At 38.7% G+C, this 20290-nt stretch overlaps 1 protein-coding gene across 1 annotated transcript in view; it reads right to left on the bottom strand.

Annotated features, from left to right (window-relative positions):
- CFAP54 (cilia and flagella associated protein 54) overlaps positions 1-18126 on the bottom strand; it is a 104735-nt gene extending 86609 nt beyond the window's left edge. Inside the window, exons 1-8 of the mRNA XM_042815931.1 lie at positions 17930-18126; positions 10729-10834; positions 6709-6855; positions 5348-5519; positions 3479-3537; positions 1606-1749; positions 1134-1247; positions 938-1039 (exon numbers count right to left, since the gene is read on the bottom strand). Of these exons, the coding sequence (XP_042671865.1) occupies positions 938-1039; positions 1134-1247; positions 1606-1749; positions 3479-3537; positions 5348-5519; positions 6709-6855; positions 10729-10834; positions 17930-18126 (1041 nt within the window). The remainder of the gene's footprint in view (positions 1-937; positions 1040-1133; positions 1248-1605; positions 1750-3478; positions 3538-5347; positions 5520-6708; positions 6856-10728; positions 10835-17929) is intronic.
- Between the last annotated feature and the right edge of the window lie 2164 nt (positions 18127-20290).

Here is a 20290-nt window from a genome sequence, read left to right as displayed (position 1 = left end):
ATATGTGCAAACCACACATATTTGAACACACTGAGAGGTTTCCCCCATCCTGGATAACAGGAAATTTCTAGTAAGTGAAGCTTGGGACAAAATGATTGTTCTGTCCACACAGCAATTCAATATCAATTGTGATTCAAGTCAGTGATTCAAAACTGAGGTATCAGACAATCTTCTGTAAAGCTTAAATGAATAAGTTATGTAAAAAAAGTCTTCAACATGATCAAATTGCACTGGAACATATCAGTATAACTTCATTATAATTTTATTAGCCATTAGACAGCATCAAATGAGCAATCTCAATTACTTCTGATCAGCCTTTCTTGTACCAAAAAGCAATTTTCCTTAAATGAAAAAAAGAGGAACAATGCAATCACATACCAAAAATCATCATCTTAGTATTTCATAATACTTATGCCAGTGGATTACCTATTTTATGATGTTGGCTGCAAAGAGCACAAAGACAGAATAGTATTTAGGGGAATTTGTTACTCCCTTAAATTACTACCTTGTATTCTGAATACCTTTCTCTAACTAATGGCATCTTTTAGAAAAGAGGTCTTAATAAGCAAATTAAAAATAAATAAATAAAAATAAAACCACTGCAACTTTTTTTCAAGGTATCCCTTCATCATCATTGAACATAGCAGGGCAAAAGCCCATACATTTGGTATGAAATTGAGCAAGATTTTTCTTAGTTTTAATGCTAAGGAAAAAAAAAAAAGGTACAAAAATCAGTAGTTCTCATAGAATTGCTACATTTTTTCTCTTTTTCAAGTTTATTCTGCATCTTTATGATAAACTGCATTAATTACAAAACTGAAAGACTAATACTTTCTCTTTGTAAATAGCACCATATGCCTTAAGCAGAACTATATCACATACTCATCACCTGCGAAGAATAAGCAAAGAGAAGGATTATACAAAATGTTAAACTTACTTTTTGTGCTTCTTTTAAGCTAGCTCTTAACTTAGGTCGAAAATAGCTTTTTGGCTTTCGTCTGGATTCATATACTGCTCTTTTGAAAATCATTACTGACATCTAGCAAAAGAAAAACACAAGTAACTATGTTATATCCTCTGCACAGAGATTGTTTAGCTTCTGTAACTGTTAATAATTACTTGCAGAATTATACCTTTATGGTCGCCTCTCTAAAAATCTTTCCTGTTTCTGAACTTTTCTGTGAAGAACTGATATTTTCTAATTGCTTCAGTTCATCAATTTGAATCAGACCACGGCGAGCAAATACCTGTCCAAAGTACAAAAACCAAAATTGTAACTAGGTTTTCCTTTTCTGCTTTCAGGTATGTAATTTTAGAGTCACATCATTCTTGAATTTGGGAAACAGCAGAGGAGTTCAGTGAAAGTCTATTGAAAATAAGAAGAAAACTTTCACACAATATATTTTGTACATCTATATTGGGGTTTGCCACCACTCAACGCTAGAAATCTGTAACCAGTATTAGAATGCAACATATTAATTTAATTGATTACTCATTTACAAGTCAAAACACTTCCATACTGCAGTTAAATTTTGGAATCCAGGAAGAATTCTAAATGCATATGATCTGATAAGCTGGCATATTTAAATAGACAAATCAAGATACCTCTCCATGAATGCCGGCTTGACAGTCATAATAACACTGACAAACTGCCGCGTATAGCGTGGCCCTCCATGTCAAATAACGTACAGATAAGAGTGGAATGGATAATTCCATACATATACTGGCCCACAGTAGATATTCCAGCACCTGTAATGAAAAAATCCAGTTTCAAACTGATACTGCTAAATGCTGATATATACTGATAAGTGCTACTGACAGTAGCATTTTCTACTCTATCAATATACTTTCCGTCAGGTAAGGAGAATTCTTCTCCTGGTAGGACTAATTCAAAGAGGGAAAAAAAGGCACAGAACGTATATTGATTTTTAACATATTTTGTTGATTACAAAGTAATCTTCCTGTTATTATTGTTTTCCATCTGTAGCTAGGGGCAAGCATTATATTTTAACCTCTGAGCTACTTTGCCATTCTGCTTCACCATAGACTAGCCACCAGACAGTGGTGCCACCCTTCTCTCTCGTCTACTCTTACTATGAGAGTTCTCTCTCTCTTTTGTGCCACCTCTAGTGATCATTGTTTTTCTAAGTTACATTTCAACTAGATCAGCAAGCTGACTTGTGACACAATGGAGTCTGCCCTCTTTGGTGACAGCCTGCACTGAGATCAATTTATAACTATGGAACCACACTGCCAGCTCTTAGTTTTATCTGTCTCTCCTAACATAGTCATTGTAGCAATCACTGTTTAAAGAATTAGCCCTACTATACTGGTTGGTCTTCCCTTCCACTCTGGTGCAATGCTCCACGAGGTGCACTAAATACACACAACTTTAGTCCCAAACTAAATCAGTGTACAGATATTTAACAGACAAGTGCTTATTATGTTGGGCCGTTACATGCAAGGCAGATGTTGATGGTATGGCAGCAGAGATTGAATGTTACAGCAACCTTACTTTCTGTTGCTGTGCAACAGATGGCAGCAGTGGGGCAGCCTGACAGAATGGAGTCTGACAGAAAAGTGTGTATGAAGTAAAGCTGTGGAATTGAATTCCTCCATATGGAAAACATGGTGCCCATTGATAGTCATTGACAATTGCTAGATGTTTATGGAGATCAAACAATGGATGTGAGCACAGTAAGGCAGTGAGTGGTGCACTTCAGCAGTGGCAGCACCAATGCAAAAGAGAAGTCACACTTCAGACAGTCATGCAGATTTTTGGCATGGCATGCACATCCACCCCTGGCAAAAACCTACAGCTAAGAGTGGTGACTGAGTTAAAAAGTATTTTGTGAGAATTTGCTCTGTCAAAGAGTGTTACTGAGCTCTTTGCAGCTAGTGTAGCTACCATGGAAATAAATAAGAGACATTACTTTGGAGCGCCCTACATAAATTAAAATAATCTGAAATGCCAATAATTGTCTCCCTGGATCCTGTACAATAAGATTAAACGTTAAAGGAAGTCCTAACTCACTTTTATTAAGACATTCATGGAGAAAAAGTTTTTGTTCAGTGAACAACTGATATAAACAACAGATAAAAAAAGAATCTATCCACCAGGTGTCAGCATATCTCCACTTTTTAAGAAACAAAAACAATCCTTGGATTCTGATGGAGCTGCTTGGAAAAAAAAAAAAAAAAAAACAACATCTAGAGCTCTCTAAAATTGTCAAACACTCCATCTCAGTGTCCAGCGAGACATTGTGCTGAGCTCCATTCCACAGCTGAAGAGACACAGAGGCATCAAGGCACAAAGATTTTTGAATTGGCCATTCTGCCATTTAGACTGCTTATTCGAGTGTGACAAGCACTACTGCAATGACAATAAAATAGCTAAGTCAGGCTACAGTGCTGTGCAAGACACTGATGCATTTTCTAATCTGTGCAATTTTCAAATATTTCTGTTTGTTTTCCATACCTGAGCAGACTGACCTATCATCATCAAATGTCTGCATATGGTATAAATATGAATTGTACCTGTAAGAATAAAATAAAGGAACAGGTAAGTTCTGGATTCCTAGATGAAATGTTTTATGTTAACTAACTGGAACTTCCTAATACCTGGGTTGGTATTTCCAAATAATCTTTCTCTCACTATTTTTAAGTTAGAGAATTTGAAACCAACAAATTCTTAAGCAATATCAACTTTAAAAGTAACTACATAATAAAGTAATGCCATAAAAGAATTGAATATAAAAATTCAATACACTGATTTTTTTATTAAAAGAACTGATAAGAGAAACAGTTGGTTTTTTTAATCCCTAGATGCAATTTTTTTATTTTTTTATTTTTTAATTTAATAGGCTGACTTCTCCTCACAGCTTAACTTGCAGGAATCTTATAGTTTGTCGTGGCATTGTCCTGGGAGACAGCAACACAATTCAGTTTGATTGTCAGTGTGATAAGTGAAATGAAGCAAACTGATTGTGAATAGAATTTTCAAAAGCATCAGAGTCATTTATGAATAAAATCCTGTCAAAAAAAAAAAATTACTTAATTTAGACTATGCCACAAAACTGCTTAAAAAAAAAAAAACACACACACATAAAAAAACAAGCCTAGAAGTATAAAAGACACAGCAGTTCTTAGGAAACAATCTTAGGGAAAAGAAAAAAATCTATTCTGTCTGTATGACTGTTCAGAAAGGGACACCTGTGGCAGCAGGAGGCATCACAACGCCAATTGTAAGAGTTTGAAGGGTGTTATTATCCCAGTGAATAAGAATTTAGCAAGCACTTGTAAGATTCATTTTTTTAATCAATCAAATGTAGTAAGACAAAATCTGTTGCCAGAAATTGCAGAAAAGTGCTTGGGAACTGGGCAGATTTATTACCTAACATTAACTCTATTCAGAGGAAAAAAATCCTTATTGACTAGGCTTGGTACAGAGACCTCTAATTGAACTTAAGAATAACAAGTGATTATATTTTAATTTTAATTATTTACCCATAGAACAAAACAAACAAAAACACATCTTAGATAGGATATAGGATGAAGGTAATAAGGCCCAGGAAAACACATGTAAGAATTTCAACCATTTATAGCTCAGATAAATGTCAGTATTTTTGATTAATTAAACTAAAAATAAATTATACCCTCAATTTATATTACAACAACTAGCCATAATAGAACAACATGATAGTCCAAAGTTTTGACTAAATCGAATGATCTTTCAAAGTACATAAATGTTTTGGTAGTCTTGAAGTAAAAATCTTGATACACTATTCTCTGTGTTTAGTCCATAGAAGCTCCATTTTCTGCCTCAAAATTTTCCTAATTCAGGTACTTATTCACATTAAAATCATATATGGATATATTCTAATTTTTAAATGTGGTAATGTTATGTGGCAATTTCTGAATGAGTTTTGTTATTAACTGCAAACTTGAAGAATGTTTTTTAAAAAATACGAAGATTTCATTTTGTATTCTTTCATCTGCAATTCCCTTTTCAAAAAAAAAAAAAAAATCATCAATACAAATATCTTACTGATAGGAATTCTTCTGAGCTTTTTTTAATCTCAGTTTCCAAAACGCCTATTGTACACTCTCAGATTTCATTTCATTAATACACTCAAACCACAGCTATGATGAAAGAGCTATTATTTTTCTGACTGTCCTTTTGATAAAAAGCACACTGTAGAAACTTAGAACTCTTATTTTAGAACAAGAAACATTTTAAAAAATACACTGCTACAATTAAAACTAACTAGAGATTTATTCTCAACTCCTTTGTTGATCTTAAAAATATGTCCAAGATGACTTGCTTAGCAAAGAAATGCAAAGATACCATTGTAGATAAGCCAACACAAATTCTGCTGAGGTAGAGCCACTTGCATGGTGAGTCGTAATGATGACAAGACTTTGAAACAGGTCTGCAGGGACTCTTGTTTCTGAAGGTTTCTGTCACTGCTACAAACCATCTGATAAACGCAAACATTCCTCTCTTGCAAAGCATGGAACTGAAACACATGGAAACACATGTAAAATATACATGCACATATTTAAAATAGATACACATTTTTTACATCAGTAAAGTATCATAAAATGTTGAGCACGAAAAGATTGAGTGTGCACAAACACGCACAACACAAAGCAAAAAAAAAAAAAAATCAGCATGACATTTAAATGAGAATTACACTATGGAAAAAGAGCCAAAGCTATTAGGTCAATTTACTATTAGATTGGATCGATTTCTACTGTACCACAAGGTAAAAATGCACTAGTCCGTGAGACGTTGAAATAGTTGAGGAAAGAAATGTTAAGACTAAACTGCACTCAGAAGACTGGGATGTAATTTGTTCATCTTCATCACAGGCCTCCAGCACCTCCAGGGACTGGGCTTCTACAGCTTCTCTGGCCAATCTATTCCATTACTTGCATTACTTTTTTTTTTTTTTTTTTTTTTTCAAAATATCCACCATGTACTGAAGATAGAGTTTCTCAGCAAAGCACTGGTTAAGATAGAATCCAGTATGTCTTTAGCACTCCCTCTGTACCAACTGAAACATTTTCTTCTTTGAATAACAAGCAATAAATTGCAGATGCCTATCCCCAAAAAGAAAGTTAATACAAAAAACTATCATCATAAGCTTGAGGTCATTTAGCTCCCCAAGAGTTTAGAACACTTAAAAAACCTTTTTTTTTTTTTTTTCATACTGAGCAAATGATCTATTGATTGTAATGCAGCATTGCAAGGAGTATTCTTGCATATATATGATAAAAATTATAATATGATGTTTTGATTCTCTTGCATTCTGACCAGTTCTTAGATCACACCATATGGAAACTTCCACAACAATTAAAAGACAGTTACCAGCTTTGATCCATACCCTGATTCTGACAGTGGTTATTAGTAACTATTTCAGAACAAAACCTGTTCAGAGAAAATTGCCTTTTTAGCATCAACAGAGGTTGGCTTATGCCATAAAAGCATAAACACTTATGTACACTTGGAAGTGTACACCTCTCTGGATGTTCATATTGTACATATGACTTAAGTCTGTGTAATCTGTACAGGCAAGGTATGAAAGATGCATTAATATTAATATTTAGTTAATTGAGTTACATGAACCACATTTATGGGTGATAAAGCACTCTACCTATTTTGAAACTGAATGTCTTTGACAAGAAAGATAATCGGCATCCTACCGTAAGAGATGCATTTTTGTCCTTGAAACCATTTGGAAAAAAGGTGGATTTAAATTGATTTTCATCATCTGTGATATCATTAGGATTTACAGAACAGAACTGCTGAAGGTATCTTCCATAGCACTGTGCAAGTGCCAACTTATACTCCTGAAAAATGAAGAATAAGTTACTTCTATAGTTTACATATTACATCTGTTTCTATACAATGTGTCATTTTATTATATTTACCTAAGAACTATCAACATGAGAGATCAGCTGAAGTAATACAAGAAAGCTTCATGCAAACATTCAGCAATATTATTTCAAATGTGAAAACCCTCCTCATACAAAGGCTAAAATACTTAAAAGAAGAGTTCATGATTAGAGAGTTTGTTAATTTCAGTCATAAATATGTGGAACGCTGTAACATGATGGAAAACACAGCAATAACAGCAGAATAGCAAAGTCTCAGGCTGCAGCAAGTGAGGACTTGCTCAAATACAACAGCTCTGGACACAGAAACAAAAGAAAGGATCTCCTTATCTTCAGAAGGCCACAGGTATATACGGATCTCCACCAAGAAATCACCCTGCCTCCACTGCTAACCCTTCAATAAAGTCTGAGAAGGGGTACATCCTGGTTACACCCCTTCTGGTCACTCAGGTGCATTGCACGTACCTGAGCTCTCCTGGGTTGGGCCCACCTTCCTGCCAGGTGCTCAATCACTGCTTCAAGCCCTGGCTTAGCATTTCTGCTACAATATGACAAATTAGAGAACAAGTGTAGAGTATGATCTTAGGCTAATATCAAAATAACAAAATCAAGTCAAAATCAAACAAAATTCTTGGAATATCCTGCAGCTTGTGAACAGTAATGACAATAGTGCTACACTTCTGAGAAATGTCATAAAGCAGAACTTTATAAAAAATATGCAGATATCACTTCTCTCCCCCTTTTCCCCAGTGTCAAAGCTCATTTTTTTAAAATAAGATGCAGGAGAAGGAAAACATAGCCAGTGAATGCTGGAACTACAAATGGAAAAGAGGTCAACATTAATAGAGCAGAAGTCGAACTGACACTTTAAGAACTATTAAGAAACAGGATGCTGAGCTCTGTGTCATGCAGCACTCAGCTCCCCAGCAGCACTCTGATCCATTCTAACATCATACTTACTGAGACAGCGAGCTCTGACTCAGCTGCCCAAGTGCCACTTACTTACTGAATCACCTCTGTCACTTCCTACAGCAAGCACTATTTAGAGGTTTCTCTACCAACTTCACTAATGCTAGACCACAGAAACACCGATCATGATAAATTCTATAAAGAACAAAAATAGCTAATTTGTAATTGTAGAAAAAGGTCCTTTGATGTTTTAACACAGAAAATCCAAAAGTATTTCCTTATAAATACTATTTTCCATTCAATTCCCACAGTAACACTTCCCCTGAATATTTTAATGTCTAAGGAATCTTACTCGCACGACCCTTTTACGTTTGCTGTGAAAAAGAAGTGGTGATGAACAGAAACTTTTACTTTCCACGGACAATTGTGACAAGAGTGCTAATGGATCAGAACCATGCTTCAGCTACTAACTGATAAAATGTGATTCCTCCCCCAGACAGTTTAAAATACACGTGTAAGACTGGAGATAAGAGACAGATAGAGACAGAGGGAGGGGGTAAAGAAATGAGTCAGTACTGATTAGTATGATGACTAACAGGTATCTAATTTCAATACATATAACATAATGAATTTAGGTGTGTCCTAAAAGCAGATGTGTAATAGAAAGGAATTCAGTGTGAGATAGCATTAAAATAAACAGCTGAAGGACAAAAAGTTAAGTTGGTGCTCAGTCACCAATAACTCATTTTAGAAGACCATGTATCATTAAGCATTACAGAACATAAAGGAAGATTCAATTTTAAAATAACCGTCAGCAGTTTCCAACTAAGAATCAAGAGGGACCAAAAGAATGCTTCATTATGGAATAGACTCTAGCCTGCTTATCACAGAACTTGCTGCTACGCCACATTTGTCTTTCCCATAATGCACTGAAATTTGTAACTAACACCCATCACATGCCTTTTCCCTTTTTCTCCTGAGAAGAACATGGATACAATGAAAACTAAATCTGTAAAAATGTCAAAGCAAAGCACTTAAAAATGGGAGTTCTGAGGACTGCTCATTTCAAAGTCTTAGCCTAGCCAGCATGACAAATTTTTCCATGACACTAAAAACTTTAAAGTAGAACACCACATTACAACAGAGAAATTAATTTGTGATCGCTTCTAGATTATTTTAGGCAATACTGGGCCATGCCAAGAAGCCCCTTGAATACAAGGACCAAACTACCATCTCTGAGTCATGCTATGGAAAGTCAATGAAAAACAAAGACGGTAAGGTTTGATTTATTTGAATAACTTTTTACTGACTGTATTGTGAGAACAGCAGTTCCCAGCACTAAAATCACTGCGTAATACTCAAATCAATTCCTAGGCCCAGAAGCTATGAGAATTTAAGGAAAATGTGAATATGAAGAAAATATGAACGGAATTGCCCAGGCAATGAAGGAGCTATTAAGTAATGCTGTTATTCAAGAACTTCCATGAGAATTTCTGTGAATAGTTCTAAACCTGTACCATGAGACTTTATCTTCGTTTATAATAGTACCACAGTTACAAATTCTTCTATATGCTTTCAACCTACCAGTGAGTGTTCAGCATTGCTACACTTCAGCTATAGCTTACTACTCCCCATTTAGGAGGCAGGCCACTACAGTGCAATTCTCTAGGGCAGGTAAGGCTTTGCAACATTTACATGATTGCCATTTCTTTCTCCAGGTCTTCAGTAAAGGTGGCCCAATAGCCAAGTGTGACCATATAAACACTGTCCATAAGTAACATCATTAGCATTTATCCCTGTTGGACTCCATAAGCAAAGGACATAATAGGAGAACCGTTCCAGAGGATACATTCCTCCAAAAACTGACTCATCAAAATGCCTTGATGCTTTTCCAATGATGCCTGCTGTTTTCCTAGGTGAAAAGGGGGAATCTGTGTAGAGAATAAATGTTTAACAGTAGCATGACAATAAAAACAAAAAGCATGACAATAGGCATTTAACTGCTTTCTTAACAGAAAAGTCTATAGGGTGATCTTAAAAATTATTTTCAGTTTAAACACGATACCAATTACCTATTTTTCTTTTGCTGGTGTGGTCTGAAGAAGAATACCACATTTCTTCAACAGGAAGCAAATCCAAATATATTTTTTCTTCAATATCGTCATAAAAATCCAAATAACATTTCATCTTAAAAAGTTTACAACAACTATTTAGGAACTCACGAAACAATTATTTAAACAATAGGGTGAGGTTTGTAGCAAGACACAATCTCAGATGCTTATCATGCAGAGTGAAACAATATAAAGACTTGAATATATTAAGATTACATTTGTTAATAGTAAGCTTAATACCAAACATAAAGCAAATGAAATCATGCTGACATTTCAGTAATATTTAACATTTCATTTATTAAAAAATATCCATTTGGTTTAATCTATTTTTTATCTTTTTTAATCTATTTTTTAATTTTTTTAATCTATTTTTATCTTTTTTCAAGATGCAAGAGCACCATTAATACATACAGCTGTGTAATTGAAATCTGATTTTTGTTCTGTGTTCCCCTCCTCCCTGACAATTCTTCATATTCACTTTTGTTTAACTGAGCACTGAGTTGACATTTCTGTGTACCAAATCACCACTACAAACAAATACTGTATAAAGATTCAGGGTGTTAAACTTTGAAAAAGCAACCTAGGTGCATAGAAAATGCAGGTACAGCAAATACATAAAAAAAATTGGGGAGATTTTACAATAATAATTAAGAGTTATGAACTACCTACTCTCGTTGGCATTATTTTGCAGAAGTTTTTGCAACTTTCTAAATAGCTTCCTATGAAATATGATTAAAAATTAAAATAACACAGAAACATAATGAAACAAAAATTGGGATTGAACCATTTCTGTTGTGCTATGACTTACTTTGATCTGAGCAAGGGAATCACCAACTTCCAGAAGTTTGTCATTGTAATACCAATCTGGCAGTCGAGGCTTGTATTTGGTCCAAATCTTAAACAGAGTATTTGCTCTAAAAAGAAAAAGAAAAAAAAGGAAAAAAAAGTTCCAGATTAAACTGGCAGTAGAGCCATCATAACAAGTAAACAAATCAAGAAAGCTTCAAATTGTGAAAACCTCCTTCTTCCAAGTGTATTTGAACCTCTTAATATTTCAAAACAAGTGATCATCAAAGCTAGATTTAACAAGCAGACAAGGACATTTCTGGGTTTCATGTCTGTCAACAGGCTTTATTGCGCAGATTTTTAAAAAGGATGAATTGTCTCATACATAAAACCTTATTGGAATGTATTAATATAAATTCCTTTGCAATGTTGAAACAAGAAGAGTAAAAAAGTGTCCCACTTTTCAGATAGAATTTGAGAAGCTTCGAAGAAACTCTGTGGTATTTTAATGGATTGCAACTCAGAGCAATCGTTGGACAAGAAGCTACACACTGAGAACAGGGGGAAAAGATCTCAAAATAACAATGCTTATCCAGAAGCAGCAAACTTAAGAACTTGTAACTGTGAAATAAATTACAGAGCTATACCATGAATCACAAAAAGAGGCCTATTAGAAAGCCTCTAGCACTGAACTGCATCTAGCATGAAAAGTTCATGAATATTAAATCATGTAGTGTGGGACTCCAAGAAAGAACAAGTAAATGACACATTTGTTAAAAAAGAAAGGATTTATGGCTATAGCTGCTTTGCTCTTCTTTTGCCTCTGTTTGTTATCCTAAGAGATACTACTTTCAGAGCTACCGATATATCTTCTAGAAGAATCCGTGCCATGATTTCTGAGGCCCAGATATGAGGTTCATCAGTCTGTAGTTCCCTGGGTCTTTCACTCTTTCTTAACAATGAGAGTAATGTTTCCCTTTTGCCATTCACCAGAGATTTTACCTGAGCTACAGATTTTCAAACATAATGGAGAGTAGCTTGGCAACCACATCAGCCACTTCATAGAATCATAGAATCATAGAATCACAAGGTTGGAAACGACCTATAAGCTCATCTAGTCCAACCATCTCCTCATCACCACTGCCACCACAAGCACTAAACCATATCACACAGCACATCATCCAGACGCCTCTTGAACACTGCCAGGGACGGTGACTCCACCACCTCTCTGGGCAGCCATTCCAGTGCCTGACCACTCTCTCAGAGAAGAAGTTCTTCCTTATGTCTAATCTAAACCCCCTCTGATACAACTTGCAGCCATTTCCCTGTGTCCTGGTCATTGCCTGGGAGAAGAGGCCAAATCTCTCTTCACCACAGCCTCCCTTCAGGAGGTTGTACAGTACAGTGAGGTCTCCCCTGAGCCTCCTCTTCTCCAGACTGAACAATCCAAGCTCCCTCAGCCGCTCCTCATAAGGTTTGTGCTCCAGACCCCTCACCAGCTTTGTCGCCCTTCTCTGGACACGCTCCAGGACCTCAACATCTTTCCTGTAGTGAGGAGCCCAAAACTGAACACAGTACTCGAGGTGCAGCCTCACCAGTGTTGAGTAGAAGGGGATGATCACCTCCCTGCTCCTGCTGGCCGCACTATTTCTAATGCAGGCCAGGATGCCGTTGTCCCTCTTGGCCACCTGGGCACACAATTCCTTAGGGAGACTGAGATGCATGTTGTCTGACCCCATAGACTTGAACACTTTCAGCCTCATGACGCAGTTTTAAACTTGCCCTGCTTTTAGAGTGGGAGGGATTTTGCTTCCCCAACTCCCACCTACAGGTTTAGGAACATGAGAGGTGTGGGAAGCCTGATTGCAATTGAAGACTGAGGCAAAGAACTTGTTGAGTACTTTCTACCTTCTCCATGTGTGTTGTAGCCAGTTCTCCCTTCTCATTTATCAGGGGGGGTACACACTCCTTTGACTACCTTTTCTGACCAGTATACCTCATATCAGTATATACCAGGTGCTTGCTCAGCCATGCTGGTTTCCTGCCTCCTCTGCTTGATTTCTTATGCAGGACAGAGAGTGCTTCTACACTCAGAAAGGTGTCCTTAAAGGTCTGCCAGCTCTGTTTTGTTCCCATGTCCTTACGGAGAATTTCCCAGGAGACCTCATCTAATAATTCCTTAAACAGCCTGAAGTTCACTCTCTTGAAGTTCAGGGTCATGACTCCACTCTTTGCTAGGCCCATACTCCTTGAGATCACAAACTCAACCAGGGTATGGTCGCAACAGTCCAAACTGCCTCCAATCTCAATTTCTTTAATGATCTCCTCCGCATTGGCGAGCACCAGGTCCAGTGACACCAGTGACACTTTGCTTCTGGTTGATCCAATATCTGAACCAGAAAGTTATCCTCAATTGACTCCAGGAATCTCCTGGATTGCTTGCAGCTTGCTGTGTTGTTCCTGCTGACTGCCTTTGACATCTTAGTGCCTTTGTACTACTTTGCTGACTTAGATTTTTTAAAGTAATCTATATTCAAGCTTGAAAACAATAACTGATCAGACAGACTGCTGTGAAGAATCTTGTTACAGAATTAACAATACTGACAGTGTACATAGTGCCAGGCATCTCCTGCATTTAATCACTTAACTAATTGTTTCTACAGGAACCTCAGCAAAGACTGCCTTGTGAAACCACAGGCTAAATTATTCATAGGTAGCAATTTATAAGAAAGGGAAACAACTGGAAAGAGAGGAATTACTGTTTGAAAATAACCTTCTAGCTGAATTTATCTAAGCTATGAGGTTTTTGGTGTGAGATATCAGGACCTTTTCACTCTCCTAAGATAGTGATGATAGGCTAGAATGCAAGACACTTTCTTCAGCTGTTTTCTGACATTAAAGAACTTCAAATTCATTTTTACAGTTTCCTAGACAGCTTTTCATTTTATCTTCTGATAAGACTCCCAGTAAAAGAAAGAAAGAAAAAAAAAAAAAAAAAAAAAACATAACCAGAAACGTCAATTTTCCCACACAGAAAGCTACAAGTCACCTTCACATTTCAAGGTGAAACAGATGGCTGTATGAGCAACTTGTCAAAACGATCTCTACACCAAAGAATTGCAACACTTTTTTTTCCTGAAAGTATCATGTTGGCACAATTCTCAGTTCTTCAAAGTAAACAGCAAAGAAATAAATGGGACTTTCTAGAGGTGTATTCTAAAGAGAAAATGCAATAAAAGCATAAATCAGGCCAAAAGCAACAACCTGAATAAAATCTTCTTGCACATTATGTCTTTAAAGAAAATCATAGCCCTGTACAGTAAAAAAACATCTTCTAAATGGGGTCTGTATTTCTCATGGTCCATCTGAAAGCAATTAAAAACCTGTGTGGCTATTGATCTCTTACACTGAGAGAAGACTACCAGTCCACTCAGAGGCTCCACAGGAAGGAATCCATTGAGTTTCTGAGCAGGGCTCCCTAGACTACCAAGGGAAGAAGCTCAGAAAAAGATTCCTGAATACTAGAATTTTGATAGACACTACTTGAGGGAGAAGAAGAAAGCTAATTATCAGTCAGTAAAGTAACTGATAGTAACAGCTGTAGAAAAAGGTCTGGAAGGTAAGTTTACAAACCCCTTTAGGACTGATCAGATGAAAAACCCCCAGAGAAGGTCATCTCCATTTTTTATTGTTTTGAATACTCTATTAACGAGTGAGATTTTTCATTGCAGCAATAAACTAGTGACAAATCTCACTAGACTGTCAATATCAATGGGGAGATTAAGGTAAAAATCTATCTGCTACAATGTCGTGACTAAATAGAAGTGAGTGCATGACACAGGAATGTTTCTCTTACACAAACAAAGGAAAGCAAGATGCTTTCCAAACAGCTAGTAAGTCTCTCTTTTAAAGAGGCTGTAGAACTCCAGAAGAACATGTTGAGCAACAAGTGAATTCTCAGAAAAATTGGGCTGTTCAGGCTCAAAGGTAAAACTTCTTCATTTCCAGCCACTCTATGAATAATAAAAGTCTTTTCCTGAAAGCTCAATCCATAATATTTTGTACAGGGTAAGGCCCATGAGGATTTATTTCTGGGTGAAATGTCTTTACTATAATTAGTAAAGGATTTTCTGATACAGATCAAAAAATGTCATACTGAATGAGGGTACCTAAACCACACAATATGAAACAAAATCAATAGGTCACAGAAATTCTCTGATACCCCCATTGCTCAGATAAATGAGTTAAAACAGGTTCTCATTTACCTGATAGAAAAAAAAAAATCTTTTTACTGCTTCTTCCAACAGAAAATATTCATAATTGCAGTACAAGGCAAATATTCAGTGTTTTTATTTCTTACATGAGGACATTATAAGTACCTAACCTATGGCCTTACTATTAACTTATCAACATCAAAGGCTGACAGCACTGGAACAATGAAACTGACAGTCTTCTAAACTGTGCCATGTGGAAGCTCATTTGCTTGCTCCTCTAATAGCAAGCACTTTGATCACCAACCCATGCCAGAAAATGTAGCTTGACAAATGGCAAAGCAAGAACCTTCAGAGCATTTAGGAAACCATCTGTAACAGCTATTACCTTCAGAAATTCTTGGAAACCACGAGACTATGGCTGGTTCTGCAAGCAGCACATATTCCAAACTTGAGCAATAAGAGGAAAAGGAAAAACAATGCAGAAATTTCACAATCAAATATCTGTAAATTTGCTAGCTACCTGAGTGTGTGAGCTGATTATCAGAATTACAGCCTTCCATCTCTGCATTGCTGCTGTACATACGAAGAATACTAGAAGACGCAGAGCCATGGGGAGTTTGGTATTGTGTAACTTTCTCAATGCCTTGAAAGTTCCAGCATGAATCACTGCTATCAGCAGCTCCTAGAACCAAGCCCCAGGTAGTGTTAGTTCTTGTCTTCGTGATGAATGCTGCAAAATTCTTTAGATTGGGAAATGTTCTCATATCAGCTGAGCCAGCAGGGACATTGAGAAACATCTACAAAATACCAGTTTTAAAAAGATAGAGCCTACTCACATCAAAATACTCCACAGGAGAAAGTAAAGTATGGCTTGGAGACACTGGATGCAGAAACCAATTACTTGGATTACTTGCATTATATCTGCAAACAGACCAGATTCAGCATGCCCAACTCACAACTAGAAGTTAAAATGGATGTATTCATTATCAGCAGTTTTCTGCTGAATTGGTGCTGTGTGGAGCAGCTGAGTGGCACTCCTTCCTCTGAGGGGCCTGCAGGGAATACTTTCAAACTAAGAATACAGATCAGCTAAAGCGAAAAACAGTCTGAAGCTGTAAATAAAAGGCTTAAAAATACCAAAGCACAGAAATCAGTTGCTGAAGCAATATAAAAAACACTAGAGACAAAAGCCCAAAGACTCCTATCTGTGTGACAGACGTAGGCCTGGACCTAGGGACAAACACACCACATAAACAAATTAGAAATCCAGTATATTTAGAAAACAAAAGATCTCCAGTGCAGACAAATCATAGACTGCCGAATTTGAGTACCACCTAAAATGTGCACAGCTCCTTTCGAGAAGAAACATTTGCGGACTGCATCTCAAAAAGTACCAAGCAAAATATGTAAGGACAGAAGTTGCACATAGTGATAATCTAACCACCCTTACAGCCAGCTGCTGTGCTCCTTTTGAATGAAATTTTGATAACCTGGGAGACTTTCATATTAATGTTAAAGATCTGTAAATTTAGAATAGAACATTGTTCAGATAATAACTGTAGAAAATTAACAATTAGTTTAGAAGAAGCAGTTGAACATTTGTGTCATAATGTACCTAAATACACAGGAAGAGCTACATGAGAAAATGCACAGTCTCTATAAGACATATGCACGAACTGTGAATCATTCTCCAATTTTAGTTGCTCTACATTAGCTGCATTAGAAAACTTAGACTTATGCATACCCACAGATATGCATGTATGTGAACAAACAAATATGCACAAATACACTTGCCATATGTTCTGCCTGCATTGATGGGTATAAAAATATACCTAAATAGATGCAGACACATGCACAAAAAGAGCTGTGTGGGCTTGTCCTCATTTGGCCTTGCTACAGGCACAGCTCTCAATGCATGTGCATGCCATCCACACCATGCTTGCACCTGCACCTTGCTGGTGGGCTGCCAACTGCTCTGGCGCAGCAAGAGGGGTTCCCTGCTGAAAAGCTCCAGCAGCTCTAACACAGCCAATAGTGGCACTGTCAACTGCCACAGCACCTCATGTTTTCTTCCTACAGTGTTAAATGCTAGGAAGTGCAGAAACAGGAGCTGTTAGTGTTTGAGAGAGAGGATTTTAATTACGAAAAGATAATTAGGTTATGAGCTCCTAGAGAGGAGCTCCGCAGAAAAGGACTGAGGTGTCCTGGTGGACAACAAGTTGGCTATGATCCAGCAGTAATATGCCCTAGTGGCCAAAAAGGCCAATGGTATCTTGGGGTGCATTAAAAAGAGCGTGGCCAGCAGGTCAAGAGAAGTGATCCTCCTCTATGCTGTGGTGAGGCCACATATAAAGAACTGCATCCAGTTCAAGAAAGAGTGAGAACTTCTTTCAAGAGGGCCACTAAGAAAAGGAGCCTGGAACAGCTCCATTATGAGGAAAGGCTGAGAGATCTGGGGCTGTTCAGCTTAGAGAAGAGAAAGCTGAGAGAAGATCTTATCAATGCTTATAAATATCTCTAAGTCAAGAACGGGGGAGACCAGGTTCTTCTTAGTGGTGCACAGCAATGAGATGAGAGGCAGTGGGTGCAAACTACATCAGAACTACAAATAGAAGGAAGAACTGCTTTACTGTGAGGGTGAGAGGGCTGAACAGGCTGCCCAGATTGGTGCTGGAGCCTCCTTCCCTGGAAAGATTCAAGACCTGCCTGCACTCCTTCCTGTGTGAACCAGGGAACCTGCTTTAACAAGGGGGTGGACTAGATCCCCAGAGCTCCCTTCCAACCCTTACGATTCTGTGATCCTATGATAATAAAGCAGAAAAAGCAAAAATAAAAAGCAAAGCTAAAAAGGGTTGAGCGGCTTGCTTCACCACTATAGAAACTGACAGGGAAGGGCCCCTGCCCCGTGGGTGCTCTGTAAGGGGACCCAGGGAAGGGACAGGGGCAGGGGTGAGGCTGGAGGGGGGCGGCGAGGACAGCGGTGAAGAACAGAAGGGAGACGCGGCCTACCCGCGGCGGTGCAGCTCGTGCCACTGCGGCTCGGCCTCCCCTGTGCCTCTCAGCCGCCGCAGGAAGCCCATGACGTCCCGCAGTTCGGCATCCAGGCTGTCCACAACCGGGTTGCCCGGCGCCAAGGCCCCGAAGAAAGCAGCCGGCAGCGGCCGCGGCTGCGGAGTTGGGGGCGGCGGCTCTGCGGACTCCGCCATGCTCCGGCCCGGCCGCGGAGGGGACGCGGCGGCGTTGCCAGGCAACGGCGGCGGGGAGATGGCGGCCCGGCGGGGCCCGGCGGAGGCAGTTCCGGCGGCCGGAGCAGCCCGTTGGCCCAGCGATTCCCGGCTGTGCGTCATGGCACTCCGGTGTCAGCGGTGCCATACGGCTGCTGGCTTACAGGCGCTGTTTGAAATGGATGTTTGGCTCGGGACGTTGCTTTGAACTTGCTGATCGCATCGCATAGCAGGCTTCCCGCGTTGCCACGGAGAAAAGAGCAAAAAAGCCTTTCTGCGCTAGCCCTCTGAACAGCGTTATCTGCCTGTAAAAACAACGGCGGCACGCTGGGAAACAACCTGCCCGAGTCGATCATCCCTGCTGGAGGTGGCCATGGCAACCGGGGTGCTTTCAGCTTCTCTGTAGGCGCTACTGTAAAGGCGTTTGGGAGGGAGGGGAAGGCAATCAGGCCGATGTCTGCATTCCTGGACATGAGGGACGTGATCCTTAACTGCAAAAGCTGAGGAGCGATGGGTGTGCGGTGAGCAGCAGCCTGCAGCTGGCCCTGGCTGCCATTTTGTGACAAAGACTGACAAAGGATGGACAGTACAGGGTGGCCAAAGAAGCACCTGAATGGTGCATCCCATAGCTCATAGTAAGAGAACGATGCAGCATCAGCATGAGGAACCAGAAAACAACGCATTTTGCAGGCCAGCAAAATGACATAGGAATCACTCAAACGCTATGGGCAACATGCACAATTATAAATTACGTCTGACTAATGCATCTGATTCATTTCACACACCGATTTCATATTGTTACCCTCTGAGAGCTGTCTCCACCATCCGACCAGAATCACATGGCATGGAGAAGATGGTACCAGGAGCCATGAGAGGCTGCTCATGTGCACAGAGTCATTTGGAAGACAATGGCATTTAGGTGGGAGCAAAGGGCTGAGTTCCTAGGATTTCTGTGGAGGAAGCAGAAAACAAAGCCTGAAAAGACAAGGCATGAAGGCGCTGATGCTAGGATTTAGAAATCATTGGGTACAGAGACACATTTCATAAAACATCTGAAATTTGAGAACTTGGCTTGGAGAGCATTTACCACTGCTTTTAAAGATTTTGTCTGTGCTTTGCCGCAGTAACCAGAGTGCTTCCTGTGATGGACTCCAGCTGACTGACACAACCTTTGGAAAGGCTGCTTATGCCGCTGGCTTTGTCCACAAGTCCCCCGGAACTGAGCTGTTTTGCTTCACTAGGTGGTGCTGTATCCCAAAGGGCTGATATTCAAACTCAGGGCCGAGGTAGGACGAGCCCTTATGAAGCAGTAGTACCTAAAAGCTTGAGGAGTGCTCGAGAAGCAATAAACGAGACTCCTGAGTAAAACTTTGTGCATCTCTTAACATTTGGTTAGCAGATGATAGACTGGATGTAATATTAGCAAGTTTGAATCAGTGTTTGCAGCCATAGAAACAATTGGAGTCAAGAAAAACAATGAGAGAAATGGAGCAGAGTCATTTCCCAAAGGGAAAGGTTAGAGAGCTAAGTAAAGATAAAGTTTTAACTGCTGGGAAGTTAAGTAGGGTGTAGCTGACCAGCCAGCTTGTGAAGAATGTTCAAGCTAAAATTCCTGCGTCAGAGCTCAACAGGGTCCAACATCCTCTCCCTCCTATAAACAGAGGGAAGTTGAGTGTAGGGAGGACAGCTTTCAACATCCAGTGCAAAATCCCCTGGAGAGCCATAGTGAAGAACAGCAGCAACCATCATATTCTGAATGTTATTTCAGTGTTTTGTGTTTATAGTATTGATTGATGTTTTACTGTTCTGGAGAAGACTCCAAAGATAGTCTGCACCTAACATTTAATCTCCCAAATGTTTAGTGGGCCCAATAGTCTAAAAGACTTCCAGTTAAGTGAATAGAGCTTTTAACTTCAGAAAGATTATCAGTTTTTCTGAAGCCTTAATGTTTACAGAGAAAAGCTTTGGTGTTTGCAAAACAATAAGGGATGAGTATTGAAATTGCAGCCAAGAGATGAGAATTTCCTCAAAAAAAAATTGAGCATACTTAACTGAATGAATTTGAGAGCTTATCACAGTTCTGTGAATTACATGTCCCTATACCTTAAAAAAAAAAAAAAAAAAAAAAAAAAAAAAAAAAAAAAAA

This window comes from Centrocercus urophasianus, unplaced genomic scaffold (genome assembly GCF_019232065.1).
Source record: "Centrocercus urophasianus isolate 14NV4802_14NV808 unplaced genomic scaffold, USGS_Curo_1.0 seq_15, whole genome shotgun sequence".
NCBI lineage: Eukaryota > Metazoa > Chordata > Aves > Galliformes > Phasianidae > Centrocercus > Centrocercus urophasianus.
The sequence above is the reverse complement of the archived record's forward strand: the minus strand, read 5'-3'. Positions and strand labels throughout refer to the sequence as shown.